This window comes from Amblyraja radiata, chromosome 2 (genome assembly GCF_010909765.2).
Source record: "Amblyraja radiata isolate CabotCenter1 chromosome 2, sAmbRad1.1.pri, whole genome shotgun sequence".
Lineage (NCBI taxonomy): Eukaryota > Metazoa > Chordata > Chondrichthyes > Rajiformes > Rajidae > Amblyraja > Amblyraja radiata.
The window spans coordinates 86,782,845-86,804,338 of NC_045957.1; the positions used below are offsets into that span (position 1 = coordinate 86,782,845).

A 21,494-nucleotide genomic window follows, 5' to 3' on the forward strand; every position below is an offset into this window, starting at 1 on the left:
TATGGTCTACATAAACAGAATTTTATATCTTTATCAACTTCTCCTTACTCCTTTACCACTTCCTGTTCCTGTATTTCTAAAAACAATATTTTCCTTTATATGTATCTTCTCTTATAGTTCGTCTGAAATCATTTTTCATTAGACCACAGTAATATTTTTTTGGAAGTCTACAAAAATTGCAAAACAATTCAAAGGGTAGGGACTGGAAAAAAAATGTCATAGGTGTCATCGCTACTGAACATGGCTGAGCAAGAACATGGAAATGGAGCAATGTGTGAAGAAATGTGAAGTTGTCAACTCACTTGAATAGCGCCAGTAAAGGACCAAGGTATTGCACAATATTGAACCATGTACCGAGATATAGCTAAACACTTTTGGTTTACGTACAATCCAGGCAGATCATGTCATACATGAGTATGTTAGGTAGTGCAAAATAGAAAATAAACTGAGCATAGAATAATTATAGAGTTATACAGCATGGAAAGTTCCTTATCTATGCATCTCCCTCTCCCTTGACTTCAATCTGAAGAAGGATTGCGACCTGAAACGTCACGCACTCCTTCTCTCCAGAGATGCTGCCTTTCCTGCTGTTACTCCAGCATTTTGTTTCTATCTTTGGTTTAAACCAGCTTCTGCAGTTCCTTCCTACACTGAATATAATGTAACAGTTACAGAGAAACAGCAGGTTAAAAAAGTGCAAGGGCCACAATGAGCTAGATTGGAAGATTCATAATACATCTAGTCATAGAATTATACAGCATGGAAACAATCACTTTGGCCAACTTGCCCACACTGTCCAACACGTCCCGTCTAAACTAATCCTACCTAGCTGTGTTTTACCCATACCCCTCTAAAGCTATCATATCCATGTACCTGTCTATATGTTTCTTAAACATTGCGATAGTACATGCCTCAACTACCTCCTCCAGCAGCTCATTCCATACACCCACACCCTTTGTGTAGAAAAGTTACCCCTAGCTTCCTATGTAATCTTTTCCCCCTCACCTTAAACCTTTGTCCTCTGGTTCTCTATTCCCCTACTCTGGGCAAGAGACTTTGTGCATTTACCCAATCTATTCCGCTCATGATCTATAAGATCATGCCTCAGCCTTCTGCACTCCAAGGAATAGAGTCCTAGCCTGCTCAACCTTTACCACAGCTCAGGCCCTCGAGTCCTGGCAACATCCTCGTAAATCTTCTCTGCACCCTTTCCAGCTTGACAACATCTTTCCTATAACATGCTGCCCAAAACTGGACACAATATTAAATGTGGCCTCACCAACGTCTTATATAATTGCAACATGACCTCCCAATTTCTATACTCAATACTCTAACTGATGAAGGCCAATGTGCCAAAAGCCTTTTTGCCTACCCCATCTACCTGTGCGCCACCTACCTGGACTCCTAAATCTATCTGCTCTGAAATACTCCTCATAACCCTATCATTCACTGTGTGGGTCCTGCCAATGTTAGATTTTCCAAAATGCAACACCTCACATTTCTCTGTATCAATCTTCCATCAATTATTCCTCAGCCCACCTGCCCAACAGATCAAGGTCCTGCAGCGCGAAACCCTGAGGCACACCACTAGTCACAGAACTCCAGTCCGAGAAGCAACCTTCCATCATCACCCTCTGCTTCCTTCTATGAAGCCAATTTTTTGTCCATTCTGTTATCTCTCCAAGGATCCCATGCAATCTAACGTTCCAGAGCAGCCTACCATGTGGAACCTTGTTGAATGCCTTGCTGAAATCCATGTATACAACATCTATAGCTATGCCCTCATCAGCCTTTTTGGTGACATCCTCAAAAAACTAATTCTGATTTGTGAGACACAACCTGCGACGTACAAAACACTGCTGACTACCCCTAATCAGCCCTTGTCCATTTAAATGGCTTGCAACCTGTGGAATGGGAGCCAGAAAATTAGAAGTTGTTCATGGAGAGCATGCACGATGTCCAGGATGTAGGTAGGAAAGAGTTAGACAGGAAGGGACATGGTAATGAGGAGATATGAGGAAATAAGAAGGCAGAAATAACGGCCCTACTAAGGCAGTCCTGCCTATGAATCCTGGGTAGGAGATAGAAATGAGCAGTACATAGATACATAGACAATGGGGAACAGGAGTATTCCATTCGGCCCTTCTCCCCATATCCCTTGATTCCGCTCACCCTAAGAGTTTGATCTAACTCTCTTTTGAATACATCCAGTGAATCGGCCTCCACTGCCTTCTGAGACAGAGAATTCCGCAAATTCACAACTCTCTGTGTGAAAAGTTTTTCCTCATCTCAGTTCTAAATGGCCTACCCCTTATTCTTAAACTGTGGCCGCTGGTTCTGGACTCCCCCAACATTGAGAACATGTTTCCTGCATCTAGTGTGTCCAAACCCTTAATAATTTTATGTTTCTATAAGGTGTCCTCTCATCCTTCTAAATTCCAGTGAATACAATATGATGTTCATTCTTTCATCATATGACAGTCCTGCCATCCCAGCAATTAACCTCGTGAACCTACACTACACTCCCTCAATAGCAAGAATGTCCTTCCTCAAATTAGGAGACCAAAACTGCACACAATACTCCAGGTGTAGTCTCACCAGGCCCTGTACAACTGCCGAAGAACCTCTTTGCTCCTATACTCAACTTCTCTCATTATGAAGGCCAATTTGCCATTAGCTTTCTTCACTGCCTGCTGTACCTGCATGCTTACTTTCAGTGACTGATGTACAAGGACACCCAGGTCTCGTCGCACTTCTCCTTTTCCTAATCTGACACCATTCAGACAATGCTCTGCCTTCCTGTTCTTGCCACCAAAGTGGATAACCTCACATTTATCCATAATTTCAGATAAGTTGAGGAACCATCAGGTTGGAGGCTATAGAGGAGAAATCTCTTGAAGAGATGAGATGTGTTATGGTATGGAAGACTGTATCTTAATGATCGTTGATGTGAGTTATGGTCCAGGGGTAGGTATAAGGAAGTGTTCTAGAGCTGTTGCCCAACCTCGGCAAGGAAGAGGTCAGTCCACAACTGCCCTTGTCTGAGGTTGATGATGAGGTTGGGATTGGTGTAGAGTGAGCAGAGAGATGTGCATTCAGAGGGCTTGGGTGAAGAGAGTGGACAAATCAAGACAGTTGATGTTGTATCGACAGTTGGAAATGAAAAGATCACGGGTGGGTAAAAGGCCTGAAGTGGGTGTCTAATAGGAAGGGGAGTGTTGGAAACATTGACCCTTTCTCTCATCCCCAGCACTCTCAAGGAATCCTTGCCAAAGAAATAGGTGTGGGAATTGAGGTGAATGAAGAAGGGCTCAACATTATGATAGGCCTGGAACACATTGAGGTGCAGTCGCAAGGATACAAAGGTGGTAGATTTTGTAAACAGCAGTTCATTGAAAATGCATTGTGTAGGACACAAAAGATTGGCATTAGAGATCTAAATACTAGTTAATCTCACTGCAGAATATAAAATTCCTGAAGCACCAAATAATTTCTTGGAACAAATGTGTGATGATATGGATGACAGTAGCCTAATATTCATTGATATGTGTTACAGTCCAGAGGTAGGTATGAGGAAGTGTCCTAAACAATAAAAATACATGAAGCTATGCACTCCCTTTAATTATAAATCAGATCAAACCTTCACTGTTTTAACATTATTGCTGGTGGACTATTAAACAGCAAACAGGAACGAGATGCAATAATTATGTCTGCCTCTTCTATATAACCCTTCAGAACTGACCTCCAAAGATGTGTTACTTCTGGCTTAAATTCCATCTGCCACTTCCCCGCTCAACTTTTTAACTGCTACATTCTTAAACAACTTACTTTGTTATCTACAAGCTCACAAATTTAGCATAATTTGCAAACTTACCAATCACTCCCCCAACATTTTCATCCAAGTTATTTATATATATTACAAACAACAAATATCCCAGCACTGGTCACTGTGGTGCACCACCTGAAAACCTCATTTCCATTCTGAAACACTCGTTCATCAACCGGCCAATTTTGGATCCAGATTGTCATCCAACCTCAGATCCCTTATGCCTTGACTTTCTGGTCCAACCGAGGTGGGACCTTTGCAAAAGCCATATGAAAGTATATGTGAATCACATCTACTGTTTGCCCTCTTCAATTTTCCTAGTCACCTCCTCAAAAAATTCGATCACATTTCCACAAAATCATGCTAACTCCTAACTGGACTTTGTCTTTGCAAGTCAGAATAAATTCTGTTCCTCAGCATCTTTCCCAACAATTTCCCTACCACTGATGTAAGCTTGTATTTTCCAGGTTTATCCCTACTACCCTTTCTGAACAAGGAGACAACTATCTACAGGTACCTCACTAAGTACTAAGTGGTACTCACTAGCTACTCACAACTTATGAAGATGCAAAAATCTCTGTCAAAGCCCAGCAGCCTGCTCCTTGCTTCTATCAGCATTCCAGGATAGATCCTGTTAAACCCTGGCAATTTATCCACACTCATGTATGCCAATATATCTAGCACCTCCTCCTTCAAGAAACTGGATCTCCCTTTTGGAAATTATTTTAACCATATGCAAACTGGAGGACAAGTAACTAATTCTGTTTGGGTAGCATACAACCCAATGGTATAAACAATTAATTCTCCAATTTTAGGGAATCTCTAACTAATCCCTTCTAACCCTCCCTCCCTACCACTCTTCCTCTCCCCTTCCCTCCTCTGTGCCCCAATTGGATGCATAACGTTTTCTCCCCTCCAAACCACTCCCTCCTGCTACTTTCTTCCCACTGGCCTCACAATCCACAACTCTTCAAACCTGTCTCGCACCATCTGTTCTTATCTCTGTTCCAACCATCTGCCTATCATAAAACCCTCCTTCCCTTTGTCGACCTATTATCCGCCATGCTTTGTCCTGACTCTCCCCTTTTCCAGCTTTCTTCTCCCCCTTTACTGTGTCTGAAGAAGGGTCTCAACCTGAAATGTCACCTATCCACGTTCTCTAGGGATGCTGCCTGACCTGCTAAGCTACCCTGGCACTTTGTGACTTTTTGTGTTTTTTATCCAATTTACTTCTCTGACTCCAATGGGGATGAGAACCATTCACAGGAATTGACTGAAGAGCCAGAATTGATTTGTCATGTACTTTTTGGCCAGGGAGTCACATGAAGATTTACTGGGTTTTTTATATAGATGTTCCTAGTTTTGCAGCTGTATTAAAATAGCTTGGCGAGAATAATGACTGATTAGGATTCCATGACTTTAAGCTACTTCTTCACATGTTGGTATAATTGACATTCCTTTTTCCAGAGCCATTCCTTTTTACTGAGTTATTTTTCACTGCCTGATTCTTGCAGAGGACTGTATTTCCTTCTCATCAAAGTTGACATTTTCCGTCAAGTGCAAAGCAATTTGGTGAAGGCACAAATAAATTCCACATTTGTGCCATTTGCCATTTCTGGCAATGAACTAATTTCTCACTGTGTTTCACCTCAGACACGTGGTATTGATTTGCTGTCCTGAAGTTTAATAAAAGTCCTGCAGTTGGAATAAAAATGGTGATTTAACCAGAACTGGGCCATCCCTCAAGAACTCTTAAGAAATACATTAGAAGGACATCTTCAACAGAAAAATTAAATTAGAAAATACTCATTGGCTATCCAGTTTGCCCACAATATATATATAAAACAGGCATTTTTAAGAAGATGAATAGCCAAAAAAGCAACAATATCACATACACATCATATATTACAGTTGTTTTACTTCTTCTTCTTTTCATGTCCATCTTTACAAATGTTGACCTCGCTGTCATTGTCCATCCAGAAAAGGATGCAAGCTTCCGGCGACAATCAGTGGAAGCCACCACATGTCGCAATAGATGATGATGACAGCAGAATTAGCTCAGGATACTTCCAGTTTCCAGCCCCACACATGGATGCTTCTGCGATGGGGTCATTGTTTTACTACAACAGAGTAACAAATTTAAGTAAACCTTGATACGATCTATGCTTCACGCTCTGAGATTTTTTTTGAACTTCTTTCACAAAAGTATTACTTATTCAAGCAACAAGGTTACTTTCTTAATCCAAATTTCCCAATAACTATTTCTTAAAACTTGGCATCCAATTCCTTCAAAAAGCAAATATTTTTCCTCAATTAGGTTTATCCATTTATTTCTTTAATGTATATAAATTCCATCTTTAAAATTGCTGAGTAATAGATCATGCCTCAATACATTCTGTAATTATTTTTTTTCATCTCTGTACTATAGCATAGAGAAAATCTCACATTAATCTGATCAAGAAAAAACCATTAAAAGTTACATGTTATGAATAAGTGCACTTCCAAATCTAATTGTATATCAGCTGTTTAGGTGTGGCGATCAGTGGCCTCTCCTAAACCACCTAGTGTTCATTTAAATAATCCCCTCAAACATTCATAATCCAATCAGTTGCTTCACACTCCTTACAATTATGTACAAATGGCTGAGAAATGCCATTGGATCTAATGTCTCTGAAGTTACAGCTCACCCACCCACCAAAGCAGTGAAGAAAACAAATGGCATGTTGGCCTTCATAACAGTCCACACCTGGAGTATTATGTGCAGTTTTGGTCTCAAAATTTGAGGAAGGTCATTCTTGCTATTGATGGAGTGCAGCGTAGGTTCACAAGGTTAATTCCCGGGATGGCGGGACTGTCATATACTGAGCGAATGGAGCAGCTGGACTTAGTATACAGACTTGTATACTCTGGAATTTAGAAGGATGAGAGGATATCTTATTGAAACATATAAGATTAGTAAGGGTTTGGATATGATAGAGGCAGGAAACATGGTTCCCGATGTTGGGGGAGTCTAGAATCAGGGGCCACAGTTTAAGAATAAGGGGTAAGCCATTTAGAACGGAGATGAGGAAACACTTTTTCCCACAGAGAGTTGTGAGTCTGTGGAATTCTCTGCCTCAGAGGCCGGCGGTGGCCGGTTCTTTGGATACTTTCAAGAGAGAGCTAGATAGGACTCTTGAAGATAGCGGAGTCAGGGGATATGGGGAGAATGCAGGGACGGGGTACTGATTGTGGATGATCAGCCATGATCACATTGAATGGCGGTGCTGGCTTGAAGGGCCAAATGGCCTACTCATGCACCTATTGTCTATTGTCATCCTATCCCACCCAATTACTTCCAACCTCTTAGCCACTTGCAGATCTTGACATGGTAGAATGAAAATCATTGCCATGAACACGCAGATGTCTTACTGGATTGAATAGTCAGATCTGTTAATGTCACCACAATAAATGATATCACCTAGAGCCATCAACACTGAGTGCAGAATGGCTGGAAACTGCCGAGAAATCTCAGTGGGTTGGGCAGAGAAGCAAGCAGCTGTGCAGTATTAGGCAGGGGGGAGTCTGAAGAAGGGTTTCGGCCCGAAACGTCGCCTATTTCCTTCGCTCCATAGATGCTGCTGCACCCGCTGAGTTTCCCCAGCAATTGTGTGTACCTGTGCAGTATTAGGTCTTGCCTCCAAAGAAAGAAATGCTACTTCCAAATCTAATTGTATATCAGCTGTTTAGGTGTGGCGATCAGTGGCCTCTCCTAAACCACCTAGTGTTCATTTAAATAATCCCCTCAAACATTCATAATCCAATCAGTTGCTTCACACTCCTTACAATTATGTACAAATGGCTGAGAAATGCCATTGGATCTAATGTCTCTGAAGTTACAGCTCACCCACCCACCAAAGCAGTGAAGAAAACAAATGGCATGTTGGCCTTCATAACAGTCCACACCTGGAGTATTATGTGCAGTTTTGGTCTCAAAATTTGAGGAAGGTCATTCTTGCTATTAATGGAGTGCAGCGTAGGTTCACAAGGTTAATTCCCGGGATGGCGGGACTGTCATATACTGAGCGAATGGAGCAGCTGGACTTAGTATACAGACTTGTATACTCTGGAATTTAGAAGGATGAGAGGATATCTTATTGAAACATATAAGATTAGTAAGGGTTTGGATACGATAGAGGCAGGAAACATGGTTCCCGATGTTGGGGGAGTCTAGAATCAGGGGCCACAGTTTAAGAATAAGGGGTAAGCCATTTAGAACGGAGATGAGGAAACACTTTTTCCCACAGAGAGTTGTGAGTCTGTGGAATTCTCTGCCTCAGAGGCCGGCGGTGGCCGGTTCTTTGGATACTTTCAAGAGAGAGCTAGATAGGACTCTTGAAGATAGCGGAGTCGGGGGATATGGGGAGAAGGCAGGGACGGGGTACTGATTGTGGATGATCAGCCATGATCACATTGAATGGCGGTGCTGGCTTGAAGGGCCAAATGGCCTACTCATGCACCTATTGTCTATTGTCATCCTATCCCACCCAATTACTTCCAACCTCTTAGCCACTTGCAGATCTTGACATGGTAGAATGAAAATCATTGCCATGAACACGCAGATGTCTTACTGGATTGAATAGTCAGATCTGTTAATGTCACCACAATAAATGATATCACCTAGAGCCATCAACACTGAGTGCAGAATGGCTGGAAACTGCCGAGAAATCTCAGTGGGTTGGGCAGAGAAGCAAGCAGCTGTGCAGTATTAGGCAGGGGGGAGTCTGAAGAAGGGTTTCGGCCCGAAACGTCGCCTATTTCCTTCGCTCCATAGATGCTGCTGCACCCGCTGAGTTACCCCAGCAATTGTGTGTACCTGTGCAGTATTAGGTCTTGCCTCCAAAGAAAGAAATGCTACCAAACAGCGGATGCCATGATGGAGCAGGCTGAGGTTTTAGTCTTGACCACTTATCGCGCATCCCAAAAAACATATGGATTGAAGTTCCTGAACCCAACCTGACTCTTATCCCCCACCCCACCCTACTCCCCTCACTTGAATCAGCCTATTACGAGAGATGCTGAGTTTTTCTAGAACTTTGTATCTACTTTGACTTCGAACAAACTCTGCTTCTGCTCGAGGATCATCAGCTGGGCCAAGAGACAGAAGTTGCTAAATGGACACTTCAAGCATTTTTGTGCCAGCTGTCTAGGCCATTGTGATCAAATGGAGGGAATACCCCTACTTCTGTATGAAGTTTACAGCCTGGTAGACTGGATGCAATATTTGCCATCACTTGGCAAATGCCAATGACAACAACCTCTGGTAAGAAGTTGCTGCTTCTGTAGGGTGAAGTAGTCTGAGCATTCAACATGGTATGGAGCACTGCCTAAAATTGATCAAATTTGATGGGGAAATAATGTGTTATTCAACCCAGTGAAAAATGAAGGAACATTAATATTAGAGGAAAACAAACTCTACTTTAATTTGGGAAGGGATGAGGCCAAGAAAATATACTATAAAATCGTGGCTATTGCAGTTGATTGGTCTTATGTTTTGGTTCACGAGTGGGGAAAAAGTTGGCCACTTTTAATAAAGATGGAGATGCCTTAAGTAATTCGAAACTGAATATTTGCACATCCATAAGATTACATGGCTGACAGTTTAAGCTTCGACTTCTCTGATGTTCCTCATCCTTGGAATAACAGCGTGTGCTCCACACTTCCCCATTGCCCCTGGCAGGAGGTGAACGACTATGGCCGTGCTTGCACACTGCTGCGGCTCCGTTACCGCGATGAGCGATCAGCGCCCGGTGCCTCGTCCCAGCGCACGGCTGCAAGGACATCTGCCGCGACCGAGCCCTGGGCTCTTCCACCAATCCCAGCACGAGGGTGTGCGCGCGTGGCCGGCGCATTGGAAGGAGGAAGTCGAGCGGGGAGCGATGTACAGCTGCAGGGACTCCAAGTGCAGCCTGCACATGGAGCAGGAACTGCCGGGCTGTGTCTGCCGCCAGCAACCAGGGATCCAGGTAAGGGAAGAACAGCCACACAACTCGTCTAACTTTACCCGAAAGTTCGCCTCACACCGCGTAAAACTGGCACATACACACACACACGCAGGGAGCAAAATGCTGTGGGATTGTCAATAGCAACAAAAAACAATGCTGAAAGTCTGGTGGTGTTTTGCCAGTTTGTTGAGGCACCTGTTAGTGTTAGCCTGTTAAGCATTGCTGTCATCGCTGCCTCGAATCGCATGTGACCGAAATGATTTCGGAGGCCCATCATTCGCAATTTGAATATAGCTATCTTTCTATATATCTATACATGTAACTTTTGTTGGGATTGTTTTTCATAAAACTTTGCAGCGCATTACTGCGTATGTCAAAGCTGTATCGATGGAATAGTTTCCATTGAAGTTTATTGTCAGAGTTTGAATGCTGAATTATATGCATCTATTGGAATCATTTTTGCAGTGAGAAACTATTATGCGATGTTATCGTTTATTAATTCATAAGCTGACACACAGGGCAGTTCATGTTCCGACGCTGGTCGAGGAATTTGCATACCACAGTGGTACGCTTCTCTCTCCCCGGGATGTTTCACTTCTGAAAGTTTCGAATAAATGTAATTCTGGAGATTAATTGAAGACTTGTTTTCTCCCCCATTAGAATCGCTAACATGCACGGTCTAGAGAATGAGGAAGGTTAGTTGAACTATCTTGAGGAAGTTGGATAAAACAACTTCTGTTTTTCAGATGTGGTATAGAGAACTTTATTCGATCGCTAATTTCAACAAATTTGCGATTATATTTATTTGCGGCCACGTGTAATTGTTCCAGATTGTCAAATAAGTTGGGCGAACCTTCCCATACGAAAGAGGAGGCTCAATTTGCTCCATTCCTACGGAGAATTTGAAAAATAGTAATGTTGTGTAAATGTCACAACGTCGCCTATTTCCTTCGCTCCATAGATGCTGCCTCACCCGCTGAGTTTCTCCAGCATTTTTGTCTACCTTTGATTTTCCAGCATCTGCAGTTCCTTCTTAAACATGTTATGTAAATTAGTCATTTCAGAATTATATAGTATTGGGGTGTGCAGCAGGAGGAACTCATTTATTTTGAAGGCTTGCTATTAGCCAAATTAGTATTCAGGTATTTGCATAAACCTTTATTTATCTGGGGGGGTTGGGGGGGAGGTTGGTGAACATTAAAATGAACATTGGGCTTTGGAGGGACATTATATAATTTGGACATGTTGCATATAAGATTGTGAATTTTGGAGTTCAAATTTGTTATTTGATAATCCTGACAATGATTTGCATTACTGGTTTTGCAAGATTTCCTTTTGTAACTGTTGAATATGACATATCTGGGTGTCAATCATGGGAAATTGCAATCCTGAAAAAGAACTAAATTATTTCCACCCCACTGAACATCACCACCCTCCCCCCCCCCAGCCCGTTCGCCGTTGCTCAAAACCAGTGTTCATAAAGTGCCATTACAGAGGGTAACAGCTTCCCATCATTTGTTCCAAATCTGCGGAGCCATCTGTCAGTAAAACAGGAAGGCACGGGTTCCCTTTCTCTCCTTGGTTTGTTTCGCTATTTTAGGGAGATTCACTTCTCCCTATGCAGGAGCTAACTGACAAAATTGGTCACCGAGCCTTCCTGAAGTGAGGACAGTCTAAAGCTGCGTTTCTGCCCATCTGCCGCTGTATGAGGTGTATTCATTATTAATCAAGGCAGAACGGTGCTACTCAAATATGCAGTCCTGCTTGGGTAAATGAGACATTCTTCTGTAAATTGCTTCATTTTTGATTGCTGATTGTACAAGTGTCACAAAGCTGACTCAAGGTTCATCGATGCATGCTCAGTAAATTAGAGAGAACATAACTATAGATCAACCAGAGAATGAATTCTGTGCTTCTCTTCACATGCAATGACCTAGGGCCATTTAATTTTCTGCTTAATTTTGTTGCAGTCAGTTTGCATTTTTGGGTTATTATGGAGTGGGAAATTAACAATAAATAACAAATTTTGTCAACCTCTGCCTATAATGAAATTTCTATAAATCTTTATAATCTGCGAAAGAACAGGATCTCCTTGTCAGATAGTAATGTACAAATTTTTTTCAAGATTATTTGAAACTGAAGGGAGAAGGGAATATCTTTCCATATCCATTAGAGAGTTAGAATAGTAAGCATTTTCATTATCATCTATCCAGTAACGCGCCACATCATTCCTTTCCTCACCACAGAGTGCCAGCAGAATATGGAAACTGAAGAGGCACAGGACATTTCCCAGCTGTCAGGTGAGACAGGTAAATGGCACTTATGTATTTGCTCCAAACTCTTATACCGTTATCTCTCAGACATTAACACGTGTTTGCTCCAGAAATTCTCAATGTTTTGTGCTGTATTATGGGAAGTTAACTGCACAAGTTTTATGCTATAGCACACAAGACAGTTGAACTTTCATGAACTGTTGCAGTCAGGGTGGAGAAAACACACCCGCAGACAACTTCTTCGATAAGGCCGATATTGGGCTTGCAAAATTTAATAATCCATATTCAGAGTACGTATCTATGATTAAGGTATATTATAAAAAAGGGAATTGTATCAGTAGCATAAACAGAAACAGTACACAATGGATAGAGGAACTTAAAGGAATGACTCTTGGGATTGATTGCACAATATAGAACAAAACACAATTATTTCTTTGTTTGAATGTAATTCTTGTGTTATTTGTATTTTATAATCCAGCCATGTTGTGTTTTTCCTAATAATATATAAACAAAGGAAGCATTTTGAAAAATAGTTATGTTGAGAGCAAGAAATCGCCTTAATTTAATTTTCATATTTCCCTTGATAGCTATGTAGCTTAAAATATATTTTCCTCTTTAACTTTATACATATTGAATGAATAAAGTTTATTCAGTTATTTGCTTTTTAAATATTACCTGTTTAGTTCTTTCTGGTTGAGGCTTGCTTCTCAGCACCCGGAGTAGACTTTTCCCACATATGTGGTACAAATATGAAACATTAAATGCAATGACTCGTGTCACACATCCACCCCCACAACTAGACCACATTATCTGCAATAACGTTCCACATTAGCCTGTGATGTTCTTGAGTACCAAATCCTCACATTCACAAACGTGAAACATGCCTGTCCTCAACGATATCAGACATTCCATTTGCTGAACTGTTACTATTTCATTTTTTTCGTGACAAATATAGAAAAATGAAATAAAATTACTAAATAACATATTTTTGGGGGAAAAAACGAATTGATTATCTTTAAAGAGAGGCCACTTAACCTGAATGGAAGTGTATGATGTGTGTTGCTGTAATTGCAATTCAGGACATTTCCAATGTGGCAGTTATTCCCCTCAGTCCAGGTTCCTCCCAACAGCTGCTTATCATCTCATCCTGTACTTAATGACAGCTGTTCAGCTTTCTGTCCAAGTTTTTAAAAACAGCCACTTATTTCCTGGTTCAGGTCTTTTTTAGGACCAGCATCTACTCCAAAGATCTATAGCTTGCAGGTAGATCCCTCTGCAATCTACTTCCACAGTTGTAAATTGTGATAAAACGCCCCTCGGTAGGTTTTTAATATGATTCTGGTTTGTTTACATCCTGGGATGGATGTCTGTCAGGGATACAAAAATTATAACATTTAAAATTATAATTTAGTCAAATATTGGAACAAGCAGAACACCTGTCTATACTCATGGAGCACCAACATGTTAAATATAACAGGTAACATTGGAGGTCAGGCTGCTCTTGTGGAAAATCTTCAGAAACTTGATTTCTTTCTCCACAGGTGGTGCTTGACTTGCTGAGTATATCACTATTTTCTGTTTTATTTTTGAGTTCCATGAACTAGAGTCATTTGCATTTAGTTAGTTATCCAAAGGGGAAAATAACCCGAGTATTTTTCCCAAACACATATTAGCACATATCTTTGCACAAATATATTCTCCATTGCCTTTACCTATAATCACTTTTATTCCCTTCTGGCCTACAAAAGACCATCTTTCATGACCTCAGGATTGATTTATTTGTCATTTATTATCTTTTAAAATTAATGTTCTCTATTGAAAAATGAAAGAAAACAAATGGTATCAGAAAAGACACAGGGTTATATTTCACTTGAGCAGCAAATAAGCATATTGTTAGATTTCCATGAGGATGAGAATTTTCATTGGTTTGTCTTTTGCAAACCTGTGCCCTCTGCAGCCAACCAGACTGATGAAAAATAAGCAAGGCAGATTCTGAACTAGGAAGTGTTAATTAGAATAATGAATTCAATGTCAAATCAGGTGCAGGAAGTAAAATAAAAAAGACATTATTAACTGAGAGAGAAGGGGAAAACAAGCATGAATGGTGCCTTAAAGATCTTTAAACAAAACCTCAGAAGCTGAAGGAAGTAGACATCATATTTTTAACGGATACGAGACCAAGTGCGGACCCGTTGGACCCTCTTCCCCAATGCTATATTCCACCAAACTGCGCATGCGCGGCTGCCACGTTCAAAGTTGTGCCGTTATCGACTGAAATGAAGTAAAAGTAAATAAAATGAATAGTGGACCCTTGGAGGGGTTTGTAAAGTAGAAGGAAACTTACCCATGGAGCTTTGGGTCCCGTTGTGAGGCCAGGCAATGACACACGGGGGGGGGAAATGGCAATTAAAAAAAAAAAGAAATTTGGGATCCCATTGTGAAGTAATTGTGACATCAAATGCAGCTGACGGGCAGGGCAAGTGGAAAAGTGATTTTTGTAAAGTTTAAAATGTGTATAACTTGTAAAATATACCATCAATCTGAACAAAACATTTCATTTACATCACAGGACAATGGTGAGTAAGGTGGGCCAAAAATTGTAGCGCTATCGTGTACCGTTTTGGCAGGGTTTTGGGAAGGCACGCACGCGCACACACACACACACACACACACACACACACACACACACACACATATTATATACAAACAAACAAACAAACAAGATGAGAGTTTTAGTAATATATAGATATTTCAATTCCTGAGAAACAATTAAAACAATACTTCATTAAAAGAGTACCCTGACAGGAATGCTGGTAAAAATTAGTATAAGATGCCACTTTTAATAATTCATTCAACACCAGAGACCAAGGTGTTATTTTTGCACTGTTAATAAAGAAACAAAATATCTCCGATGGCTTATGTTAACAGTAATATTTTTGAATAAAGGAACTAGCTCTAGAAGGTGGAATTAGGTTAGGGACATTTGTTTGGCCTTCACAGGCGCAATGAACCAAATAGTTTCAATCCATGCCATAGATTTTATATGTTTTTATTATTGCTATGATTGCAGACAGTGTGAAAGTCTCCATTGGACAATATTCCATCTTTTCTTTCAACAATCTTTCAGTAAGGCTGCAGCATTTCCAATTCAATACAGCTAAAGTAAATATGCCAACCATGTCTATATATTTGTCAGAATTTGCTGTCTGATTTGCACATAAATATCAAAGTGTTGTGATCAACATAACTTCCATCATAGCAAATTCCAGACTATGCTTACTTTAACTGCATTGCATTGGAAATACTGTTCGCCTCACTAAAAAAATGTTGTAAGGAAAGATGGAATACCTTCCAATGCAGATTTTCATACTGACTGCAATCATTGCACTAAAAACATATAAACAACATATTTGAATTGTTTATTATCCACCACATTAACCCTTCACTAATTCCAGCATCAGCAGACCATGAACGGTTATGTCGCCTCAACAATCCAATCTACGAACTTGCCTTGGTTTCCTTAACAAAGCCTCCCAAGTTGGCAATTCCCACCACTGAGGGTAATAGCAATAGGCACACAGCTGCAACTCCATTTCCAAGTAATATACAATTCTATATTGGTTCCATTTCTACCATTCTTCATTGGCCGCAGGTCAAAATCTTGGAATTATTTTCCTTCCTGCACCCTGGTATAACCTCACCATGTAGAGTGCAACATTTGTGAAGGCAACTCATCACCAGTTTCTCATGGGTAATCTTCTCAAGCAATGTCTAAATTTCATGAATAAATAACATTTCAAATACATTGTTGAAAGAATAATTATATATACAGTGTCTATAAATTATATAGTGAGTAATTTAATGTGACCAAGCATAATTTGCAACAAATTCCAAACCGTGCACAATAGCAACTAATTTGATGTTTCTCACATAGTTAATATTTCACAAATGAAATAATAAAATGTTGAATGTGGAACAGGTATCAACATTTGTGCAGGTACAGGATTAAATTTGTTGAAGGAATTCTGTGTTTTCTGAACTGCACTAACAGAAACATTCTATTTTGTCTTTTGCGGCAAGTTTTCCTGTTATGTGGTGTGAAATTATGTACATTACATAGACGTGTGAAGGACAACTTTTGTCGTCTCATTAAATGAAACTTTCTACAATTATTTTCAAAGTCTTACCTAAATTTATTTCACAAATACTTACACAGAGAAGCAAAAGCATTGGAAGACTTGAAGATGCAGTGTACACTTTTTCACTTGTAGTAAAGCAATGGGAAAAGGCCGTTTTGAAATGCTATACTTGTTTATATCAACAGTTACTATTGCTTCATGTTTAGATTTTTTAGATTTAGTAAAGTAAATGGGAAAAAATTAGTTGAAGGTAAACCAGTGTCAGAGCTGGCAATTATACTTCCTTGAGTGAGATCTACTATTCAGTGAGACCATGGCTAATCCAATTAAAACCTCAAATCTACATTCCCACCTACACCTTGTAACCTTTCACCCATGGCTACTTGCCACTGCCTTAAAACATATTCAAAGTCATCACAGTGGTGTAATTAATAGTTTGTGGATCAATCCTAATCTCCGGAGTTCTTTATGTGGAGTTTGCACGTCCTCTCTGTGGCTGAATGGGTTTTCTTCAGGGTGCTGTGGTTACCATCACAATACCAAAGATGTGAGGGTTGGTAGATTTATAGACCACTATTAATTGCTCCTGGTTTATAGTTAAGTTAATATAGGGAGAATAAAACAGGATTAGTGTAGGACTAGTAAATGGGTAATTGATGATTGGCATGGACAAGGGCCATAAAGCCTTTATGTCTAAATGGCTATAACTGCTTGAGCAAAAGCATTTGAGGACTGAATTTCCAAATATTGACTACCTTCTGATAGAACAAATTTCTCTCCTGTGTGCTTAAATATATATATTTTTAGTTTAAACATTGACCTGGATTCTCCAACAGAAGGAAACATCCTCTCCACATTGAGCTCTCAGGACACACTTGGATTGGGTATGTTTCTGGGAGAAAAGATAGACATTCAGGAGGAGATATAAGGGTTCACACACAATAAAGGAAAGTAAAACACAAAATCTAGACCTCAGTGGATGTCATGGAACACATGGTGCAAGATAGGGTAAAAAAAGACAGGAAGATTGTTACAAACCTGAGAGTTTAACACTGCAGCATAACTAAAGGACGCAGTGTTGAAACTATAAAGGAAGTTCAGAGTACAAAGAGTGTGCATGCGGAAATATTTGCAGGTAAATTCATGGAAAAGCAAAGGGAAAGACTAACCCAAGAGTAGTTACTAGCAGAGACCAAAGCAGTTAGTTAGGGGCACAGGGTTTAGTTTAGTTTAGAGATACAGCTTGGAAACAGGCCCTTCGACCCAGCAAGTCCACAGCGACCAGCGATCCCCGAAAACTAACAATATCCAGCACACTAGGGACAATTTACATTTTTTGCCGAAGCCAATTAACCTACAAACCTGTACGTCTTTGAAGTGTGGGAGGAAACCAGAGCACCTGGCGAAAACCCACACAGGTCATGGCATGAACGTACAAACTCTGTACAGACAGCACCCGTACTCAGGATCGATCCCAGGTACAAATGCTTTTAAATTACTATGTTGCCTCTGGCTTCAAGGCAAAGGTGGATGATTATGGGCGTTGACGTTAATAAAAAGAATGCAAAGTAGCATAAGTATCAGACCCTTTACTCAGTGCTTTGTTGAGGCACCTTTGGCAGCAATTACAGCCTCAAGTCTTCTTGGGTATGACACTACAAGCTTGGCACACCTGTATTTGGGTCATTTCTCCCAATCTTCTCTGCAGATTTTCTCAAGCTCTGTCAGATTGGATGGGGAGCGCCAATGCACAGCTATTTTCAGGTCCCTCCAGAGATGTTCGATCGGGTTCAAGTCCGGGCTCTGGCTGGGCCACTCAAGGACATTCACAGACTTGTCACGAAGCCACTCCTGCGTTGTCTTGGCTGTGTGCTTAGGGTCGTTGTCCTGTTGGACGGTGAACCTCCGTCCCAGTCTGAGGTCCAGAATGCTCTGGAGCAGGTTTTCAGCAAGGATCTCTCTGTACTTTGCTCCGTTCATCTTTCCCTCGATCCTGATTAGTCCCCTAGTTCCTGCCGCTATAAAAACATCCCCACAGCATGATGCTGCCACCACCATGCTTCACCGTAGGTATGGTATTGGCCAGGTGATGAGCGGTGCCTGGTTTCCTCCAGACCTGACGCTTGGCATTCATGCCAAAGAGTTTAATTCCAAAGCGTTCATGGTCTGGGAGTCCTTTAGGTGCCTTTTGGAAAACTCCAAGCGGGCTGTCATGTGCCTTTTACTGAGGAGTGGCATCCGTCTGGCCACTCTACCATAAAGGCCTGATTGGTGGAGTGCTGCAGATATAGTTGTCCTTCTGGAAGGTTCTCCCATCTCCACAGAAGAACTCTGAACTCTGAATTCTGTCAGAGAACCATCGGGTCCTTGGTCACCTCCCTGACCGAGGCCCTTTTCCCCCGATTGCTCAGTTTGGCCGGGCAACCAGCTCTCTGAAAGGTCCTGGTGGTTCCAAAGTTCTTCCATTTAAGAATGACGGAGGCCACTGTACTCTTCGGGACCTGCAATGCTGCAGACATTGTTTTATACCCTTCCCCAGATCTGTGTCTCGACACAATCCTGGCTCGGAGGTCTATGGGCAATTCCATCGCCTTCATGGCTTGGATTTTGCTCTGACATGCACTGTCAACTGTGGGACCTTATCTAGACAGGTGTGTGCCTTTCCGAATCATGGCCAATCGATTTAATTCACCACTGGTGGACCAATCAAGTTGTCGAAACAATGGAAACAGGATGAACCTAAGCTCAATTTTGAGTGTCATAGCAAAGTGTCTGAATACTTATGTAAATGTGATATTTTAGTTATTTCTTTTTAATTTGCAAACATTTCTAAACACCTGTTTTCACTTTTTTTAATTATGGGGTAATGTGTGTAGATTAATGATTTAAAAAAAAAAGAATTTAATACATTTTAGAATAAGGCGCTAATGTAACAAAATGTGGAAAAAGTGAAGGGGTCTGAATGCACTGTAGATAGAAAGGACATTCAAGGGTTTTAATGCCTAAAAATGTTTCCAGGCCCATATAAAATATATGTCAGTTTCCAAAAGAAAGCCACTGAAGGAATAACAAAGGCACCAATGATAATTTTCCAGTTCTGGCTAACTGCAGCCATCATGCAGAGAACCCAAAGACTGATAAGATGGAGCCATTATTTAAAAGGAAAGAAATTCAGAGGATCAAATAGACGAAGAAATTCAAAGGATCAGCCTAGATCAGCATTGAGACAGCCAGGGTTAAATCAAGACAGTCAGCATGATTTAATTAAGAGGGCGTCATGTGTGACCAACTTAGTTGAATTTTAGAGGTGGTAATAATGAGAGTTACATACTACATGCTGGAAAGACGTACTCCACCATATGTGCAATTATTACCCAAGTTGAAAAAGTTCATGTTTCAATTTCAATGTTAGATCAAGCATCGAGCAGAATAATATGAGATTAGCTTTATTAACATTCGGCGAATTCATTTCCAGGTTTAGTATTAACCAGGTATAGACTTGTTTTTCGCCTGTATCATTCTCTTCTCAACCTATATTCCAATATATCATGGAGTTTGGCTTACCCAAGATGATTGATGTTATCTCAAATCTGGCATGAGCATGGGTTCTCTTGTTTTTACATCTTTGCTCTTCTACTTTGAAAAATGTGGTCTTAATGGATGAAGGGGAGCCAGTGGATGTAGTGTATCTAGACTTTCAGAAAGCCTTTGATAAGGTCCCGCACAGGAGACTGGTGACTAAATTTAGAGCGCATGGTATTGGGGGTAGGGTGTTGACGTGGATAGAAAATTGGTTGGCAGACAGGAAGTAAAGAGTAGGAGTGAACGGGTCCTTTTCAGAATGACAGGCAGTGGCAAGTGGAGTGCCGCAAGGCTCGGTGTTGGGGCTGCAACTGTTTACTATATATATTAATGATTTGGAAGAGGGAATTAGGAGCAACACTAGCAAGTTTGCGGATGACACAAAACTGGGAGGCAGTGTGAACTGTGAAGAGGATGTTAGGAGGTTGCAGAGTGACCTGGACAGGTTGAGTGAGTGGGCAGATGCAGTATAAAATAAATAAATGTGAGGCTATCCACTTTGGTGGCAAAAACAAGGCGGCAGATTATTATCTCAATGGGGTTAGGTTAGGTAAGGGGGAGGTACAGCGAGACCTGGGTGTCCTTGTACACCAGTCACTGAAAGTTGGCGTGCAGGTACAGCAGGCAGTGAAGAAAGCTAATGGAATGTTGGCCTTCATAACAAGAGGATTTCAGTATAGGAGTATAGAGGTTCTTCTGCAGTTGTATAGGGCTCTGGTAAGACCACATCTGGAGTATTGCGTACAGTTTTGGTCTCTTAATTTGAGGAAGGGCATCCTTGTGATTGAGGCAGTGCAGCGTAGGTTCACGAGATTGATCCCTGGGATGGCATATGTTCACGAGATTGATCCCTGGGATGGCGGGACTGTCTTATGAGGAAAGATTGAAAAGACTAGGCTTGTATTCACTGAAGTTTAGAAGGATGAGGGGTTATCTTATAGAAACTTATAAAAGGACAGGACAAGCTAGATGCAGGAAAAATGTTCCCAATGTTGGGCGAGTCCAGAACCAGGGGCCACAGTCTTAGAATAAAGGGGAGGCCATTTAAGACTGAGGTGAGAAATATACTTTTTCACCCAGAGAGTTGTGAATTTGTGGAATTCCCTGCCACAGCGGGCAGTGGAGGCCAAATCACTGGATGGATTTAAGAGAGAGTTAGATAGAGCTATAGGGGCTAATGGAATCAAGGGATATGGGGAGAAGGCAGGCACGGGTTATTGATTGGGGACGATCAGCCATGATCGCAATGAATGGCGGTGATGGCTCAAAGGGCCGAATGGCCTCCTCCTGCACCTATTTTCTATGTTTCTATGTAACATGTACTCATTAAATTAGAGTTGCTCAAGTCAAACATATATTGAGAGACAATAAAAAAAATCAAACTCATAGCTTTATATGGCAGAAAAGAGGGTATAAACTTTTTTATCAGATTCAAAGAAATCACAAAATAAATGTATTTCCTTATATAACATTAATTTTAAGTATGGAAAAAACAAATGATGGATTGGATGATTTAGGAAATCATTATATTCAGACCAAAAGATCAAACCTGCTTCATGCAGAAACAAGGAAATGCAGGTAATGGTTTACATAAAAGGACGCAAAGTGCTGGAGTAACTCAGCGGGTCCGGCAGCATCTCTGGAGAACATGGATAGGTAACATTTTGGTCAGGACCTTCTTCAGCCGAAA

The 21,494-nt window shown here is 41.0% G+C and overlaps 1 protein-coding gene across 6 annotated transcripts in view; it reads left to right on the forward strand.

The window, feature by feature from the left end:
* The first annotated feature begins 9,647 nt into the window (after nucleotides 1–9,647).
* The window catches only part of ikzf1 (IKAROS family zinc finger 1), an 81,605-nt gene continuing 69,758 nt past the window's right edge, over nucleotides 9,648–21,494 (forward strand). For 2 of the 6 annotated variants that reach the window (XM_033049830.1, XM_033049858.1), the window contains exons 1-3: nucleotides 9,648–9,831; nucleotides 10,471–10,505; nucleotides 12,057–12,119. In XM_033049830.1, the coding sequence (XP_032905721.1) occupies nucleotides 10,481–10,505; nucleotides 12,057–12,119 (88 nt within the window). In that variant the 5' untranslated portion in view covers nucleotides 9,648–9,831; nucleotides 10,471–10,480. The remainder of the gene's footprint in view (nucleotides 9,832–10,470; nucleotides 10,506–12,056; nucleotides 12,120–21,494) is intronic. The other 4 variants (XM_033049839.1, XM_033049846.1, XM_033049853.1 and 1 more) reach the window with 4 other exon arrangements.